At 47.6% G+C, this 19,675-nt stretch overlaps 1 protein-coding gene across 2 annotated transcripts in view; it reads right to left on the bottom strand.

Moving 5' to 3' along the window:
• Positions 1 to 3,645: 3,645 nt before the first annotated feature.
• Positions 3,646 to 19,675, bottom strand: part of CLCN4 (chloride channel, voltage-sensitive 4) — a 33,313-nt gene continuing 17,283 nt past the window's right edge. The window contains exons 8-11 of one of the 2 annotated variants that reach the window (XM_006892357.1): positions 17,507 to 17,693; positions 16,913 to 17,311; positions 9,068 to 9,284; positions 3,646 to 4,269 (exon numbers count right to left, since the gene is read on the bottom strand). In XM_006892357.1, the coding sequence (XP_006892419.1) occupies positions 4,179 to 4,269; positions 9,068 to 9,284; positions 16,913 to 17,311; positions 17,507 to 17,693 (894 nt within the window). In that variant the 3' untranslated portion in view covers positions 3,646 to 4,178. The remainder of the gene's footprint in view (positions 4,270 to 9,067; positions 9,285 to 16,912; positions 17,312 to 17,506; positions 17,694 to 19,675) is intronic. The other variant, XM_006892358.1, reaches the window with a different exon arrangement.

The following is a 19,675-nucleotide window of genomic DNA, read 5'->3' as shown; positions in this document are numbered from 1 at the left end:
CACTAGGTGAATAGATATGGACCAAGTTTACGCTGCCAGCCTTGGTACACAGGAGAGACAGACTGGTCTTACTCCACTTTTGAAAATTTAGTATCCCAGTCAGAATTTTCACCTGACCATTTCCCACTATGGTTGAGAACAAGGGATTTTAAAGCTGAGCAACAGAGCATTTCAATCTTGGGTAACGATCTTAAGGATGGTCTTTAACATCACCAGATACCACCACCAAGACACCAGGGTCAGACCTCAGAGGTGCTAGCGGTAGATGAGTGCTGCGAAATCACTCTTCAGTTTAAAGCAGGCACACTGAGGCATCTATGCTTGTTTCATTAAAAAAAAAAAAAGAGTTCAAACATTTAATTTGTAATAAACAGCACACAACTACAAAGTGTTACCCTTTAAAAACACCACCACCAATCCCTGCATGGTGCTGTGACGATATTGTTCCAGCATCAAATTTGTTTCTGAAAGACACATGCTGGGTGTCATCCCAACTCCAATCTCCCACTGTATTCCTAGGATGGCAAATAAAGTGTTAATAATACAGTACCAATTAAAAAAAATACAAAAAACAATAACCCTGGGATCTGGTTAGTGTTTCCCACATGAGATATACAAGCCCCTTCGTGTAAATTATCTGAATTACCACAAAGGTTTGAAGCCCAGTCTGATAAAACATTGGCCCCACTTAATTAAAATGAGGCATAATAATAGCACAATCTCCCGGTCACCCAAGTATCCTCCTTCTCTTCCAGCTCAGCTTCTCCAGCTCAGCCTATGATAAAGAATTCTGGGCAGAATTTGCATATGTTAATAATTTAAAGTAACTACTTCTCACCAAAGTGAAACAAAGGGCTCTAAACATTTCAGTATCTGTAACTTATTAAGGACCAAATGTATCTATTTCCTTGTCTTCTCCTTTGAATGGTTTTTGGGAAATATGGAACAGGGAACTTGGAGAGTGTCTCATTCAACAGCAAACAATGACTAGAAACTTATTTACTTTCGTGCATTTACTATTCTTTAAAAGCCATGTGCATAACACACATTTGTATTCCCTGGAATACGCTAAAACCCCCCAAACAACAAAAACAAACCCCAACAATACAAAGCCCCAGAAGTCAGCCACACGTCTCAAATTCCAATTCAGGTTGCCTTTATTTGGTGTCCACAACTCCTTCCTGAGAAGGCAGGCAAGAAATGGGTTCATGTGCCTAACTACAGTTTCTTCTTCACTTAGTTTATGTGGTTTTGGTTTCCCTATGTTAAAAAAAAACACAAAAAACAAACATTTAGAAAGAGCCCCCAAAGCTCTACAAATGCCTAAACCTTTGGTTCTGACAGAAAACGTCATTCAGAAAGCTGCTTCCTCCGCAGGCTTGCCACTGCTTTCCTCAGGTGGTTCATCAGACCACCAGGGAAATGGACTGAACTGCCACATTTTGGATCTGCTCATGCCCTCACAACCCAACCTCAGCACTCTGGAAAAAGTGTGGCAAGGAGTAGCAGTTTGTTCCCATGGAGTGCGCCCGAGACCCTGAGAGCCACATGGCTGAGGAAGGCAGGTCACTATGTAGTCCCACTGCAGACTCCACCACCTACGTGATCCCAGCCTCTACAGAGAGCGTGAGGCCGTCCCGCTGGTGAAAGACAAGCCCAGGTCACTGAAGTCAGGAAACTCTCGCAACTGCTTTCGAGACTTCCAAAACACTGCAGAGACAGAAAGAAACCAAAACCCCAAACTCACTGCCGTGGAGCCTGCCTGACCCATGGCGACCCTATCCTGGGTTTCCAAGGCTGAAGATATTTATGGACAGAGATTGCCCATCTTTCTCTCATAAAGCAGCTGGTGGGTTTGAACTGTTCACCTTACAGCTAGCAGTACAACAGATAATGCACCACCTTGAGATAGTTTGCAAATATTCTTGTGGGAACTCTAGTAACAAGCCAACACAACACATATGTGCTGGAATCTAGGCAACAGATTTCATCCTAGTCCAGGACCAAAGATAAAATGACTGGATATGTGCACATACAAGTTGCTAGTTGATAATGTTTTTATGGAGTCAATGAATTGTAGAAAGTTTTCCAGTTAATCAGCATGATCTAACAAAATGTGTTAGCCCAGAGAATCTATCAGTAATTTTGTTCCATTGACAAGAAGTTTCATGGGACCCCACCTGTAGCTAAGGTTTTATTGAAAAAGAAAAATTTTACTACAGCTAAGATGATAGAGGCAATGGATGGTGACTATGAGTTCTGTGTTGAACCAGAGAGAAATGTTGCGTGACAGGTTAAAAGTTGAATAGAGGATTGAGCCAGAGAAGCAAAGTAAGAAGCGATGTTCAGAATCATGTATCAAAACCAAAAACACCTTTCTGAGACTTACATGCAGCTAGGGGAAACCATGTGATAGAATTTTAGCCAGTGGGTTTTCTCGATAATAGACCGTTATTTCCCTCTTCCTGCTTAGAAAGCAGACATGATAGCTGGAGGTGCAGGAGCAATTATGCAACTATGAGGCAACAGGCTTGCAACAGCCATCATGTCAGAGAGCAAAGGGTGAGAATGATGAAAAAGAAATAGGAAAACAATCTGAAACAAACAAACAAACAAACAATCAAAAAACCAAACCTACAATCTGGTTCCGGGATTATACTGAGATCATTCTGGAGAGTCCATCCCCTAGGTCTCGTTATGTACAGCCAAATGCACACCTAATACATCAATATCTAATGACCACCACGACCAACCACCAGTTGTCATCAGGTTGACTTCAACACATGGCGACCCCACATATATCAGTGACAATGAGACTGAAAAGGATGAGGATGATTCAACACAAGAGAGACACAAAAAAAGGGTAAATGGAATAAACCTTCTGATAATCACTCTACACTGGACCGAAAATTTTACTGAATTGCTTTTCATAGAAAGACAGAAGTTCTGACTAGAAGAATAAACGGCATTCAATTCAAACGCAGAGATGCCTGATGCTTAAAGGGCCGTCTAAGAGGTAATGCTGTCCTTGTGTGCTTTGATTGCTGGTATGAAAGTACACGCTTCCACATTAAAGCTGGGTGTTTTGCATCCCACAGAGAAGAGAATGGAACTGATTTAGAATCAATTTAGTATTTCTCTCCAATCCATTTGGAGGAGTTCCTACTGAGTGCATGTACGCCTCACCCCTTCTGCAGCCGTATGTGGTGAGACCAAGGAGGAAAAATAAGTAATAACACTGAGTAGCCTGTTTCCACTTCTGAGTTCTCTCCTTGAAAATTAAAGTGTGCTTATGGCAAGCTGGGAGCATCTCGGCTACTGCCCTCGGAAAATGCTAGACTGAGAAACAGCAAGAGATAAATGAGACAAATGCCAAGGGTTTGCAAATCAGTGGTCAGGAACGTGTACCTTTAAAACAACAAAGTGTCCCTTCGTACCGGAGGAAGCACAGCGCAGCAGTGAAGGTACGCTAGTTCAGCATGCAGTCTCCCAAGATTCTGCTCGTGCAGAGACATAGCGTTTCCTCATGCTCACTGCACCGGCGACACTGGCATTGGTTCAGAACTCGACGCAGGAACAAAAGAGTAAGCCAAGAACAAAAGCAAGAAATGGAATGTCAGGAGGGGACCTGTTTGTGTATGTGTGGCTTTCACTACGTTCAAATTTAATGTCTTTTCCTTTCCAACAAGGTCAATGCAAATGTCTTCCGTATCATTCAGTAACATAGCAGCAGAACTTCAGGAATTAATAAATAAGGACGCTCACACGCCGAGACCCCTTTGTTTTTTGGACTCAAAGCTTCACACGTGTTCCTAAGTGACAAATATCAGCCTTGAGCAGGTGGGGGGAAGGTTTCTCCAGCCGGCATCTGTGCTCAGTGTCCTCACACAAACCACATCATTTACACCCACCCGCATGCCCCACAGCATTAGTAAACTCATTAAGATCCACAGCTGGAAACTCAAAAGGGGTTAAAGCTATAGAATTGCCTACTCATTGATGTGTATTTAAGAAGCAAAAAAAAAGGTTTCATCCGTCTCCCTCTCCTTCCGACCAAAGCTGCTGTTTTCACGACCTTAGTGCAGGATCTTCCATTTGGATAATAAGGGATCTTTTGTTTATTTCGTTAAAAATTATACTGTTGCTGTGTTTTTCTAGAAATAATTGCCACCGTGTTGCTAATTAAACATGATGGATTCAGGGTCCTGGTTTGCCATCTGGGCCATATGTCTCAGAACATCCTTTTTCGTGATGATGCCAAGAAGTCGTCTGCAAAAGAAAAGAGGGGGCGGAGAGAAAACAAAGAGGTCACCCCTTGTAGTACTGACTCGTGCCTTTTTCTAAAACCCTGTGCCTTTTCCTCCTGGGCACACAGGTGGACAGCATTTCTCACCCCACCCCCCACCTTTTGGTTGAGGGGAGCGCTGGTGGCCAAGTGAGTAGGGTCCTGCATTGCCAACCCAAAGTCAGTCCGTCCAAATCTACAGAAAAAGAAGGGCAATGTCCTCCCAGGCAATGTACAGCCTCCTTCTGTAAGAGAAAGCAATTCAGTCGACTCGACAGCAAGTTGAGTGGAGTCTTGTGGGTGACCAAATAAATGAGCTCTGATCAACGGTCTGTAGGTAGAAGATGTAGACTACTACTCCCAAGTCCCTCTGAACTGCTCCACATTCTGACTCTTCTCAGTTGCCAGCCAATGAAGGATTCTGAGGTCACAGAAAATGGCCTGAGGAGTCTGCAGATGTAAAGAGCTATGTCCCTGAGCGGTGCCTACCCCTGATGCAACGGGAGTTGGTGTCAGGTGCCACTGAGTCAAGGACCACCCACAGCAACCCTAGAACAACAGTTTTGAACCCTGTCCTGTCCTGTGCCGTCCTCGTCTCTGACACGCTCGAGCCCAGTGCTGCACCTACTGTGTCAGTCCATCTGTCGAAGGGTCTTCCTCTCCTCCACCGACCCTCCACCTTTCCAAGCATGATGTTCCTCTTCAAAGAGCCTTTCCTAGCAACAGGCCCAAAGTATGTGACACAAAGCTTTATCACCTCTGACGTGAGCAAGAAACAAAGCTTTATGGCTTTAAGCCACTGAGATCACTAGCTTGATTGTTGCCATGATCAGCCTACAAAGACGAAAATACTCTTAAAGAGAATTTTCAGACTATGGTTTATTTTAAAAGAGCCTATGAAAACTGTTGTCCAAGCTTGACCAAAGTTGAGAAATTCTAAGAAAAAAACATTTTAAGGTAAGAAAAAGTTCCATATTTAATTCTTTATAACTAGTACTCTGGCATTGCTCTCCAATCTTTTATGTAAATGACCTCCTCTACCAAAACTGTTACTTTCAATTTACAAAAACAATGCTACTTATCAAGGTCAGGTAATAGGACCATCTCTTCTATATGGTTTGGTGAAACACTTGAAACACTTGCTGAAGAAGATCAGAGATTAAAGCCTTCAATATATATAGATTACATCTCAACATTAAGAAAACAAAAATCCTCACCAGAGAGTCAAGAGGCAACATCATGATAGATGGAGAAAAGACTGAAGCTGTCAGTAATTTCAGCTTGCTTAGATCCACAATCAACATGTTTGGTTCCAGCAATAGATGTGTTGCATTGGGAACATCTACTGTCAAGGGCCTCTCCATAGTGCTAACGTGCAATGATTATCAGTTTAAGGACTAAGGTGTACTCGATTCAAGCCATGGTCTTTTCAATTACTTGCTATGCATCTGAAAGTTGGGCAATGACGAAGGACGACCGAAGAAGAATTGATGCCTTTCAGCTGTGGTACCAAGGAAGAACTCTGACCATCCTATGGACTATATGGACTAACAAAATAACAAACAAGGCTGTTTTGGAAAAAGTGCAACCAGGGTGCTCCTTAGAAGTGAGGATGGCGAAGCTTAGTCTCGTAGATTTTGGGTGTGTTGTTACAAAGAGCCAATTCTTGGGAAAGGACACCATGCTGGGAAAGGTGGTCAGCATAAGACGTCCCTCAAGCAGCTGGAGTGACACGGTGACGGTGGCAATGGGCTCATGTATATCAGAGACTATGAGGATGGTGCAGGATAGCGCAGGGGTCAGAGCCACTGTTCACAGGGTCACTAGGAGTCAGAGTGCACACCTCTACAGAGCACCGTTTACTACAAATACAGAGTGGGTTTGTATTCCACATCTGCATAACCATTCCCAGCAGTCCTCGCTTCACCTAGGATTCTGCTAAATAAGTAATTGACTACTCGCTTGAACAAGTCAAGCCCCCTGGGCAGAATGGAGAGCTGAGGGAAACAGAGATGAACAACTTCTTGGGGAGGAGAGAAGCCCCACTACTACATCAGTTTACCAAGTGCTGTCCCCGGGAGAAAGACGGGCCATCTCCTCTCTTGCCGTGGACCGCCTGACAAGCCACCGCAGTAGCAGCCATACGAGTCCCATCCGCTGACGGTCCCCTACGAGTCAGTTTGGACTGGATGGCAATGAGCTGTCTGTCGTTTTAGGTCGTCATCAGACCCAAGCAAAGGACGCGGGGTAGGAGGCAAATCGGCGGCTTCACCCTGGACACTGCTGTTCACCATTGTCAAGTCAGCTGTGGCTCGTGGCAAACCCGCACTTTGTGGAAATTGTGCCCTTTTCAAGATCATTGGGATGGATGTCTGGGGCCACTGTTGTGGGACTCCATCAATCCAGCTCATTCGGAGTTTTCAATCAACCTGGCCGATCCCCTACTAGACCAAATATGATGTCAACTAGTTTTGACTCTTTGGGGATTGCAGTAGTTTCTAGAAGCCCCTGGCTCTTTAGAAGAGTCCATAAGGCACTCTGGACTTGAAGTCCCAGTTAAGGAAAAGAGGCTTGCTTTGGAGGTCTGAGAAATCCAGACTAGATCAGAAATCCATTCTGGCTGCAACGGTTTGAGTTAATCAATGGAGCAGTGACATAAGGAGAGACCACACGTCACATGGAAGTGCCTCTCTTTACGGTCACTTGAGACTCTCCTGAATCCCCTTCCTTTGCAGTAGCAGCAAAATGATTTCCACCCTCCACCCTCCATAGAGGGTGCTGCAGGGGCACTGAGCCCCAGCTCGAATGGCACTCAGCATCAGATCACCGACTACCGGATGTCTCCATCCACAGGCCCTCGGTGGCAGCGCCTGCCCTGTGCGCTGGAGGATGGAGCAGTGTCCCTGGTCTCTACCCAGTAGTCACTGTCTGTCGTGGGGGCCATCCTGAGTGCACTGGAGGACGTCGAGCAACATCCCTGGTCTCTACCCACTAATTGCCAGTAGCATCCTTAGAGCTGTGGCAACCAGAAACGTCTCCAGACAGTGCTTTGGAGACAGTATCCAAAGATTAGCCATGTGCTTAGAGCAGTCAGGAAGCTGCTCTTCATGCTGCCCAGCTGTGATGTCTGAAGGTTATACTGGTCAGGACAGCACAGGGGATACAGAATTCAGGTACTGCCTTCAGTTGCTGCATAAATTGTGCCCTGGTTGACAACAGTAACTATCACAGAGGCAAGCTGAACCTCAACCCAGAGGAGGCGACATCAAATCCAGCAGGGTTCATTAGTGGTGTGAAATATTCCATTTGATTTAAATCAAGTGTTTGAACTCCAACCCCTTCGGGTAGCAGTTCAAGCAAGTCCAGTGAATTTTAAACGGCCAAATCTCTGACCAGGAACAGTTCTGACATGTGCAGTGGGGCTTTTCTGAGCCAGCTGCGCAGCCCACGCTCCTGGGGACCACCGAGCAGGACTTGGTGGGAGCCACTCTCACTCACTGGTCCTTTTTAGACCTGCTCCGGGGACAATCTCAGTGTCATGGAGACATTCTTGTCCCTGGCCTTCTGGGAACAAAGACCTCTCTGGATTCCTGGTCGGGGTCTCCAGTGGCCTCAGAGCCCTCGGGACAAAGCTGGTTCACTGGGCCAGTGCAGGCCCTGAGCCACCTCTAGCAGGGCTGGCCCGAGGGTAGGGGGTGGGCCCATTAAAAGCCCAGCTTGGCCTGATGGAGGCTGGCCTGGCTGAAAGCCGAGCAGATGAAAGGGCCGCCGCCAAGGATCCTGGGCCAGCCCCAGCCTATCGGCATCTGTGTTTGCTTAAAGGACGAGAGCAAGGGAGAGTGTGATTTTGTTGGCTCGACAAACACTCAGAGCCAATTTCAGCACCCAGCCCTTCACAGGGAAGCTTCGTGAGGCTGTGGGAGGTGCGAGCAGGCGTTCAGAGCCGTTGCCTGCCCTAGTGGGAAGGTCCCACATTAACTGACTTGTGGGGTTGCAGTGCAGGCAAGGAGAAAGCATTGTATGCCAGGGATGACCTGGCTGGTCACAGGGCTAAGGGTCAGAATGCTGCAGGTTCAAGGACAGTGTCAGTATGAGGGTTCTCTGAGGGGAACCCCTAGACTGATAGCATCAGCACCCACCCTAACCTGTTATAAATGCAAATTCTCAGGCGCCCACCCAGACCTTGAGGTCAGGAAGTCTGGGCTGAGGTACAGCAATCTTCATTGGGCAAGCTGGCATTTGAGACCCACTGAGCAACTCTGAAGGAGCACTAGTGGCATACAAGTTAAGAGCTTGGCTCTTATTAGACGGGTCAGCAGTATGAACCCATCAGCTGTTACCTGGAAGAAAGGTGTGGTAGTGCAACCTTGGGGAGCAGCTAGGGAAGCTCTCTGTCCTGCAGAATTGCCTCAAGTCAGAATCAACTGCACAGCAAGAGGTGTGGTTTCATCAGGCTGTTAACAGAGGACCTGTCTGAGCCCTGGGGGAGGTACAAAGGTCTCCGGCTCTGGCTCTGCCCTCTGGCTCTGCCCATTTTAATTCCATCTGCAGAATGAGCCCAGGCAGGGTTTGCCCCAAGCCTCCCCTGTTCCCTGGCCTCACTGGACTTCTCTGTCCTGCCTGCCCAGGGCTCCCCATCGCCTCCTTCCGATGTGATCCTCACAGCTCAGTGACAATGGTGTCAAGCACGGCCCCCTCGGCAAACCCAGAACTTCCTATGGGCTGGCCCATATCATCCTCACCACCGACCCAGCATCCATCAACACGTGTCTGGCCACTCACCCACTCCGCGTCACCAGACACTGCCGGAGCCCCAGTTTCCGGAAGATGTCCACCACCGTCTCCATTGGGGTGTGGTCGGTGACCGTGAAGGGGCTGAGGTTGAGGATGCGCCGCAGCTTCAGGGGGTGTGGGCTGTTGGCTGGTAGCTCGGGGGGCTCCTCAGTGAAGTACATGATGGAATTGCTCACGATGCCCTCCTGCCTCTGTCTGGCATTCTCTGGATTGGGATCGATAGGACAGTCAGTCTCATGGAAATCCCTTTCCCAGCAACTCCCCCTACCCATACCCACACATGCATGTGTGTCTTCCCTCCACCAGCATTCTAGAATTCCACAGAAAAGGGGTTCACAGGGGAAACAGCACATTCGTAATGAAGGTTTCAGCCAAACAGCTGTGAAATCAGCATCTCTCTTGAGCTATTGCTGTGCCAGGGTCTCCTGCTGTGACCAGAGAGCATTTCCTGCAAAGGCTGAAGGATGGACCCCCTGCCTCCCCCATGGACCCTAGGCATCCTAATGGCCAGGGCCGCCACACGCTCTTTTCTAAGACTCCCTTACCTCACTGCGGCCTGAGGCTTGACAAGACACCCAATGTAGCTGCCCAAGGACTTTAAGATGTAACTTTCACACATTAACTCCTAAGTGGCCCAGTGCTGCCAGGAATGGCAACAGCGACATGGCACCCACAAGAGCAGCCAAGGCTCACAGCCCAGAAATGCAGCTCAGTCCCAAAGATGACTCTGGGTACCCCAGGAACGACCTTGGAAAAACCTCTTCCCCCTCTCCTCTTCCTTGGCTCCTGTCTCTCAAAAGTGGGCCATTCTGTGGATTTCTCAAGAAAAGTAGTAAAACTGTTATGGTAACAATTAGCCTATTTCTATCCATGGAAAAGGCCATGTAAAAGAAAGCCGAGGAAAAGTAGGGTAACAGGAACTCATTAGAAATCCAGCTTAACGCAGTGCTAGAAACCCAGCTATTTTAAGTCACACATGAAATAAATCCACCGGTCTCAAGATATTTCTCCAAGGCGATTTTCCTTCTGTTGGAATTTTAATCTTTCTTTTGGTTCATGGGAAAAGGTTAAGGGAAAATGTACAGTGAGGCTTGCCTTAAAATGGATTCTGGTTTCTAGAAGACTTTTTTTCTCCCCCTCCTAAAAGATGACTATTCACCTATACTGTTCTTTCAAAAATAAAATTCTAACTGCCTCCTCCAAGGCCATTTATTGCAAGAGAGTAGTCGAGTGGAAAACTGGCAGCATCTGAGGTCAGAGTGAGTCTGAAAAGGGGGCTCTGTTTAAAAAAGGAACCATGGGCCCGCTGGGCAAATGCCTGCCCATTATGTGGGTCAGGTTAAATCAAGTGACATCAAATGGGACCCGATTCAACCACAGATACAGACGACACTGGTGCACAACATGGTCTCAAAAGTCGATGCTACCTAATATTCATGGTGCATCTCTTTTCACAACGAAGAGGCTTCCATTTTTAAGTAGAAAGGCCACAAGGCAGAGTCAATACACACTTGTTTGCTCATTTTCCTACTCTGAAAAGCCATAGATCAGAAATTGCACCTATTTCAACAATCTGCTGGCACAAAGCGCTAGAATCCAGAACTGATCACATGGATTCACTTAGTCCTTTCAAAAGTAGATATAACTTAGTGGTCTATCAATCTACTTGTTAAAAGAAATCACAATCTTCTATTGGCCTCAGCAGAGCAATCTCAAGGCTGCACAATGTCTAGCACAACACAGACAGTAAACAGGTATTTGCCAAATGCACACACAAATTAACCAAGGGAGTGAATGTCTGGCTGTGTAGGTCTACCGAAGCCCAGCATGTCTGGCTCTGCTCTGTCATGTGGAACAGGGCCCGTTTCATGAGCTAGTTACTGTCAAGCAAGGGCCACAGGGCCAGACGTGGAGATCCGTGTTGTGTCTCATGCTACTCAAAGAGTAGTAACTACTGTTGTACCTGCACAAAAGAGGCCATTTTGGAATGCTACTACAAAAACTTATCTGTGGGCTTCAAACTCTGAGGTAGGGGTGCTGTCTACCAGTCAAAAGCTAAGTGAGTAGAAGCAGAAAGTAAGTTCTTTGCACTCCTCCACTAGAGAGAACCAACTACTCCCAGTCTGCTACGACAGACGGTGACAGGCGCAACTACTAACTGAAAAGCCAGTGATTCAAACCCACTTAGAGGTGTCTCAGGAGAAAAGACCCAACAATCTGTCTCCATAAAGATCACAGCCTAAACATTTCATTTTTTTAAAATTTCATTCTGATTTTAATATTTTTGTGTTGTGTATCATCAAATTGGATCTGATTGGTGCAGGAGAAGACTGTCCCTTCTTCTCCAGGAGAGCATCTGGTGGATTCAAACCATGCACCTCTGGGATTGCAGTACAGCTTCTTGCCACTAGGCCACCAGAGCTTCCTAGCCTAGACATTTCTATGCGGCAAGTCAGCTCTGTCAGAGGGGGTCGTTAGAAGTCAGAATAGATTCAGTGGATTCCAACAACAGGCCTGTATGTGGTATAGCTAAGTGCTCAGCTACTATCTGAAAGGTTGAAAGTTTGAATCCAGTCAAGGGCACCTTGGGGACAGGCCCAATGGTCTGCTTCTGGAAGGCAGGAGCCTTGACACCACCATGGAACATTTCTATTCTGCATACGAGGCTGCCATGCGTTGGAGTCAACTTGGCAGCAACTAATGTTCTGTGTGTGTATATAGGTAAAAATGCAAGGACTAGTAAGAGTTTTAAATGTTTTAACATTTGAGTTCTTAAACGGCATTTAAAGCTACATAGGAGGCCTGTCATATATTCTACTACAATTAGGATCAGTGGCTACAGCACCTGAGATATAGTGTCGTAGTTCATTATGAGGCTGTCTACTGCAGTTACTCAATTTGGCATTCTACTCTCTAGCAACACTATGTCGGCAATGTCAGATCAGACGTAGAGCGGGTAATTACTAGTGCTGGGAGGATGAATTTCACTATGAATTGTGAAAGGCCAAGAAATTTTAAGAGATTGGAAATAATTATGCATCAGATAAGCTTTAGTGCAGTGATTCACAATTGGGGGTGACTGTGCCCCAAGGGGACATTTGGCCTTGTCTGGACATATTTTTGGTTCTAAGTACTCGAGGAAGGGGTTGCTACTGGCATCTAGTGGGTGGAGAGTAAAGATGCTGCATTACACAGCACCCTACATTACACAAGAGCGCTCTTTGGCCCTCCTCCCACCCAAGGACACATACACACACACTGAATTCTCTCACCCCAGGTGACAACAGTAATGAGGTGGAGAAATCCCATTTTAGAGTAGTTAGGCTTTTAAAAAAATTATTATTTGAGTGAAAGTTTACAAATTTGTTTTTTATCCCACCGTTCACATGCATTTTGTTCTCTAACATTAACACCTACGATATAACGTGCTGTTCCCGCTCCCTCCACGTAATTCTGATTTCCGCTAATCCTTCGATACCTCTGTGGGTCTCCCCTTTCTTTTAGTGATATTGGGCTGATCACTCCTTTTCCCTTCACCCACCTTAATATGCACCATCCCCTCATATCTCTGTATGCGATTTACAGCCTCTGAAAACCCACTGGAGGGAGGCTCAGCTAAGTTGGTGCGCACTCGACAGCAACGGTTGAGTTTGAGTTGATCTGTTTACTAATTTTCACTCCCATCTCTCTATGCTTATCCTTGGTTACCATCCAGAATTAATCTATCTCTGTGTAAACCTTTTCTTAGCTTTTTATATAGTGTTATTATGTTTTATGTGTTGGCAAGCTAACTTTAAAGTTAGTTGGTAGTTTGAGTCTAGCAGCCATCCGAAGAGAAAAAGTTGGACAGTCTCCTTCCATATTGACGGCCTCAGAGAACCGGCAGAGGGTCATCCTGAGTCAGAATGGCCTTGAGGGCAGTGGCTGCTTTGGTTTTGGTGTATGCTTTTTAAGAACGGAATGTTCTATCAACCTGTCAACTAAAAACACTTCCATAGAACAAATTCAATTAATGTGGAGGCAACGTGGTGGCCAGTACTAAGACGATATGGAAGACAAAAGATAAACATGACACAGGAGAAAAAGGCCGATTATTTTATGACAAGTTATACTTCAGGAGGGCACAGAGAAAATTCTTCGCCTGTAGGTTTAATATCCCAAGCAGAAAGTCCAAAGTGACACCACTGTTCTCTGTGGCCTGTTCTGACACTGAACTTCCCAGCAAAAGCCACTCAGCCCACGCCTAAAGATCTGTCCTGCAGACCTTCTCTTCTTCTGACCTGGAAAGAGGCCCCTTTCTGCAAGTAAGCATCTTCCACATGCTGGAGAGCCATCATGAAATCAGCCACCGGATGCACAAAGGAGGAGTTCACTTAACTCCACCCTGTAACTCTGACTTTCCACCCCTTTCATCAACTCTGTGGCTTCCCACGGACTCTCGGTCCTCACTGGCGTAACTGCGCAATGCAAGACAAGAGAGGTCTGGCTGTGCTGAGAACAGAGGAAGCCTGGTATCAGCAAAAAGCAGTGAGAAGTCAAGTCTCGCTGTACACAGATTTGAATAAGGGTCCTGAATGCTCCATGTGTTAACACGTGATGATGTAGAGGCTCGTATTTCTTGGTGGTGCTAATTAATTGCTGTCTCACAAAGACAATTGCTATGGTTTGGTATTGCAGAGATGGATTGGGGGGGGAGCATTTTCATTTCCATGTGAACAACTGCTAAAATTTTAAACATGATGAGTAAGGAAAAATTCCTTTTACCTATTTTTCCATTCTTTTCTTGTCCAAACTATCCTGAAGATTTCCCATTTGCTCCCAATTTCCCTGAAGATGAATTCGGCACAGGACAGTTACTGGCTAGTTGCTAACGGTTTCTCTCTTGGTTCACGATAAGGCTTATCTTTCCAAAAATACAAGCCAGAAACCAGAGTTCAGAGATTCTTCTGTTCCTACAGATCAGGAATACAGCTTTCCCGATGGCTCAGAATGAAAACTTCCCACCTTTCCACGAGCTACTATACTATCATCAGCTGATTGAAAGCACATAGGTATGATTTCCCCTGCGTGCTGCCCCTCCAGACATTGCAAACATAGCTTCTAGAACACGCTGGTGGCCAAGCTGAAATTTTTTCTCTACCAGGTTGATGACAATTACCGCTTCCCACTTGATTACAGTAATGGGCTGCAGTGCAATTAGTCAGTTCGCTCTTAGCAGGTGTGCTGGGAGCCACCATAGGTAATGGATGCCTTGACATTTATCACTTTTCCTTTTAAATTTCAACCTTTGCTTAAAAGATTTGAGAGAGAGACTGAATAAATTTGCTAAAGGCTGTTGGTTAAGTTATTTTAAAACAAACCCAACCCCACTTCTTGTTATGTGCCGTCAACTCACAGCGACACTATGTACAACAGCTTTGAACTCTGCTCTACTGAGTCAACCTCACTATCTCTGACACAGCTACCCCCATTATTACCCCAGTCACTGAATCAATACACCTCGTAGAGGGTCTTCCCCTCCTGCGCTGTCCCTCCACCCTCCCAAGCATGACGTCCCTCTCCAAGGACTGGTCCCTCCTTGCAACATGTCCAAAGTATGTCAGACGAAGCTTCAGAATCCTTGCCTCCAAGGAGCAGCCCGGCTTCACCCTCTCCGAGATGAACCTGTTTATTCTCCTTGCAGCCCATGGTATATTCAATACTGTTCTTCAGCATCACAGCTCAAAGGCATCATTTCTTCTTCTTTCATCCTTAGTTAATTGTCCAGCTTTCTGATGTATTGCAAGTAACTGTGAAGGCCATGGCCTGGATTACACACACCTAATGTCTGTAGACTGACATCGTTTCTCTTCAGTACTCTAGAGAGGTCCCTGACAGCAGATTTATGCAATGCAATTAGTCTTCTGATTTCCTGGCTGCTGGTACCAAGAGTGTTGATGTTGGACTATGCAAAGGCATTTGACTGTTTGGATCACAACAAACTGTGGCTGACTCTGAGAAAAACATACTTCTTATGTGAAACCTCTACTTGAACCAGGAGGCAGTCATCAGAACAGAGCAGGAAACTCTGCATGGTCCAAAATCAGGAAAGGTGTATGCCATGGATGCAGCCATTACCTTTTCAATGTGCAACAGATCATCTGAGAGGCTGGGCTCTACGAGGAGGAGTGTGGTATCAGAATTGAAGGAAGAGTCATCAACGACCTACATTATGCAGATGACACACCTTGCTTGCTGCAACTGAGGAGGACCTCAGTCATTGGCTGCAGAAGGTCAAGGACAGCAGGCTTCAATGTGGATTGAAGCTCAACATCAAGAAAACAAAGATTCTCACCACTGGGACAACTGGAAGCACCAATTGATAGATGGGGAAGAGATGGAGGTTCCTAACAGCACCCCTAACTTAGATAGCTTTTTTTAAAAAAAAACACAACACAAACCAACCCTCATAACTGACAGGAGAGTTGACACACATAAACTCTGGTGCTGGTGAACAATAACAGGCAGACCATGGGTTGGCAGCAGGAAGAATACAATCAGAATGCTCCTGAGAAGGGAGAATGGTGAGACTTTGGACTTGCTGTCAGGAGGGCCTAGTCCCTGGAGAAGGCCATCTTGTTCGTAAAGCAAAGACAAGGCCCTCGATGAGAAGGGCTGCCACAGTGGCCGGAAGGACAAGCCCCTCGATGAGAAGGGCTGCCACAGTGGCCGGAAGGACAAGGCCCTCGATGAAAAGGGCTGCCACGGCGGCCGGAAGGACCAAGCACAGCAGAGACTGCGAGGCTGGGGTGGGATCGGGCAGTGCTTCATTCTACCACACGCGTCTGGAGGGAGGTCAGCCGCACCTCGAGCAGTCTTTACAGGAGCAGATTACGTCTTTTGTACAAGACAGCAGCCAGTGGCTTCAAACCAAAGGCTCCTGAAAAAGTTTAAAGGTTTTGCAAAGTCAAAGGAACAAGCAACGAGTGGTACAAGGCAGGGAGAAAGAGCCACATGCCCAGCTGTGTTCACAGGAGGACACTTTGCAATCACATGAGGCGAGGCCCCCGATAAGCTGCATCAATATTCTGGAAGATCTTGTCAAATCTTCAGTGCACACGAGCCCTGTGAGGGGCCTCCGGCTCACAGGGGATGCAGGTCCCATCCCTATAACATCAGGAGGTCGAGCAAGACCCACCCAGAAGCCCAAGGGGCTCACTGGTCTTGCCTGGAGCTCCCAGCGACTCTCCTAGCCAGGCCCGGGCCCCCAGACTTACCCGTGAAATCCTCCCTCTCACTTCCCACTAACCCTACAAGGCTGATGGGGCCATGGCCTCGCTTCTCCGAGCGCCCTTTTGTGGGATGCCCCACCTGAACCTCATTCATAATCAACAGCTAGACCGGCTCACTTCTAGCCATGCCCATGCCCCCAGCAGGCCTCTCCCAGGTGGAAGTGATCATAAACTATGTGCTAAAGCCAGAGGATGTAGCAATGGGGAAGGCCTCTGAGAGCAGTGGGGCCCCTCTGCATCTTCCCTTCCCTAGAAAGGCTGCAGCTGCCCTCCAAGCAGGGTGGGGCCCAGATGTTCCTGTCAGCACGATGGCCATTTGACCAGACAGGAATGCCTAGGGGAAGACTCCGCTTTCGACCCTGCTCAGTGACCACCCGTGAGCTGTGTGGGCCAGCAGTTTCAATGCTCATGCAGTCTCAGCCCCGCCATGGTCTCCTGACGCAGAGCATGCATTTTAAGTGGATGCCTCAGTGACACAAATAGACACTAATGTTTGAGAAGCCTGGGCTTCAAGACCATTGATCCTTTCCACACTGTCTCCAAAGTCATCTCATTTACTCACTTATGGCGAGGATCAGTTCTCTCCTCTGGGCAAAGCCGATGAGGCGCTCAGAGTCTCGGGACACCACGACAGGGAAGCCATTGTAGTCCGTCTCCTTGATGAGCGTCTCCACGTCCTCCACAGTCATGCTGTCCTGCGTGAGCACGGCCAGCGGCGGCTCCCCGCGCCGAGGCCGCATGACGTCGGTGGCCAGCGTGCGGTGGGTGAACTCGTCCTTCACGTCGAGGAATGGGTAACCGTTTAGGTGGATGTGGGCCTCGTAGATGCCTTCTTTCCCGAAGGCATCGGCCACCCACTTACTGGTCACGGCAGCCGCCATCAGGGGCACAATGTATTCCAGACCGCCCGTCAACTCAAACATGATGACCACCAACGACACCGTCATCCGGGTGACTCCTCCTGCCACGGGGGAAGAGAGTGCAGATGGCGTTGACAATCCGCCATGTAGCGAGTCGAAGGAGAGTTCAGAATGCCACCCATCCAGGCCTCTGAAATGGACCAGGCTCCAGAAGGAGTAGCCTCCCTTTCTCCATCCCAACCTGGCCCTGGTCACCATCCCTGGCAGTCCCCGTCCTGTCCCATGTGGAGTCATACCCAGGCAGGCGGCAGCTCCCACCATCGCATAGAGCCCTGGCGTGACGCAGTCAGCACCAGGGCGGCACCAGTTCCGGAAGATGATCCAGTCGTGGTGGTGATACGCCAGCTGCTCCACACCGATGCCTACCATCCTGCCAGCCATCGCTCCCACTGCCATGCTGGGGATGAAGAGGCCCGACGGGATCTCCAGGGGGCACAGAGAGAAAAGCATCATGAGGAGGCATCCCATTTCCCACACCCCAGAAAACACAGTCTGCCACCGGGAGGTACAGCTTGCCGACACAGGCAAGTAGGGCCAGGGACACTGACACGCGCTGCAGGGCCAGCTATGTCGACTGACTCGGGGAAAAGTCACGCCACACTTTGATCCCCTCTCTTTGCCCACTGTGGATTAAAGGACAATAAACCTCACTGCAGGTCCCATTCAGAGCGAGCCTGTCACTCAGGAGACTCGTCATTTCCCCCCTCTACCTTCATTCAGATGGCCTTTAGAAAGGAAATGTCAAGTCTCCACAGGAGAATGGCAAAGGCAGGCCTATGAGGCTCTGAGATGAACTCACAGGGATGGTCCAGACGCTTGCTAAGGCGAGTCACTGAGGTGATTCTAGCCCATGTGCTGACTGCCCTCTGTGTGTGGGGAAGGGGGGGAACGAGGGAGCAGCTCACTCTCCTCAGAAAAGCCTACTCGCCTAAACGTGCTCTCAACATTTCAGAGCCAGCTTAGAGGACGGGAGAAAAGAACAACAAAGAACCACCAGACTAGGGCGACAAAAAGGTCTCTGCAATAGCATGTCCTAGATTTTGCTGGCTGCCAATACATTTTAATGAGCTCTGGGAGTGCAATGCTTATGCTTTCTGCTGCCAACCAAAAGGTCAGCAGCTCGAACCCATCAAGAAACTCCTCCAGAGAAAGGTCTGGTGATTGGCACAAATAAAAATTAGAGCCTAGGAAACCCCTATGGGATGACTCAGAACAGTGCCCAAGAGCCACCCCCATTTCAGTTTATTGATGGCTCAACCCATCCGATGGCGAGGGCACAAACCTGACTCTGTGTTCACTAAGGTTACCTGTGAGGGTTGCATTGGAAAAGACGAAGGAAAGAACTATTTAAAAGGAATACAGAATTAGGCATTATACGTGGGATCAACTTCAAGCAGCAACTAGAAAGCTCAGACGTGACCTTGGGAGGCAGTGAGTTTATGGTGTTGAGGGAGGAGGCCGAGAATGGTGGCACAGCTCAAAGACTGTAACCAGTGTCACCAAACTGCACTCACAGAGGCTGGTGAATTGGTGTGTTTTGCTGTGCAGATCTTAAGAAAATTATAGTTCAAGAAGACATTCCCTACAAGACTCCAAAAGCTGCCACCAGAACCTTCCACAGACAAGAAAGTAATGTCTTTTGCTAGGAGCTGACCTAGCAGAGTCAGCAGGTTCATACAGCCCACCGGCCCTTGTTCTTAGAGCAAATGTTCAGGTTTGCCTTGGGCCACCACACACTCAGGCACACAGAGCCTCAGACTAAAAAAAGGAAACAATAGTGATGGCTCAACATGGGGCTCTGGGGGAGGAAGTGGGGCTTATAACCTTCTGCTTCTGCTCACAGTGGGGGCACATGAGCGTGTGGATTTTATGAAATGTACCATGCTGTGTAGCCCTCTGCATGAATGATCAACCCGAGTAAGATTTGTAAAGAGAGGAAAAAAAATAATAGCACAATTCGAAAATGTGGAAACCACCTAAATGTCCAGCATCTGATAGATACATAAACAAAATGTGCTTTATGCATCCAGCAAAGTGTTAGGCAGCTATCACGAGAAACGAGGCACCATGCATTCTGCAGGGTGGATGGACCTTGAAAACATGATGCCGAATGAAAGAGGCCAGATGCAACGGGATAACTACTGTCTGATCTCATTTATAGGAAATATCTACAATAGGCAAATGCAGAGAGACAGAACGCCTATTAGTGGTGACCAGGGGCTGGGGCAGAGGAAATGTGGAGTGACTCTAATGGCTGTGGGGTTTGGGGTGATGAAAATGTCTGCAACTAGATAAAGAGGCCGGGCCCACACAGCCCTGTAAACCTATTGATGCCACTGAATTGTTCCCTTGAAAATGCTCATGTCCGTATCACGTCAATGTCCCCTCAGTTGTTAAAGCAGCAG

This window comes from Elephantulus edwardii, unplaced genomic scaffold, assembly GCF_000299155.1.
Source record: "Elephantulus edwardii isolate Elephantulus edwardi_28Jun2011 unplaced genomic scaffold, EleEdw1.0 scaffold00115, whole genome shotgun sequence".
In the NCBI taxonomy this organism is placed as follows: domain Eukaryota; kingdom Metazoa; phylum Chordata; class Mammalia; order Macroscelidea; family Macroscelididae; genus Elephantulus; species Elephantulus edwardii.
This window is presented reverse-complemented; position numbering and strand designations above follow the sequence as displayed.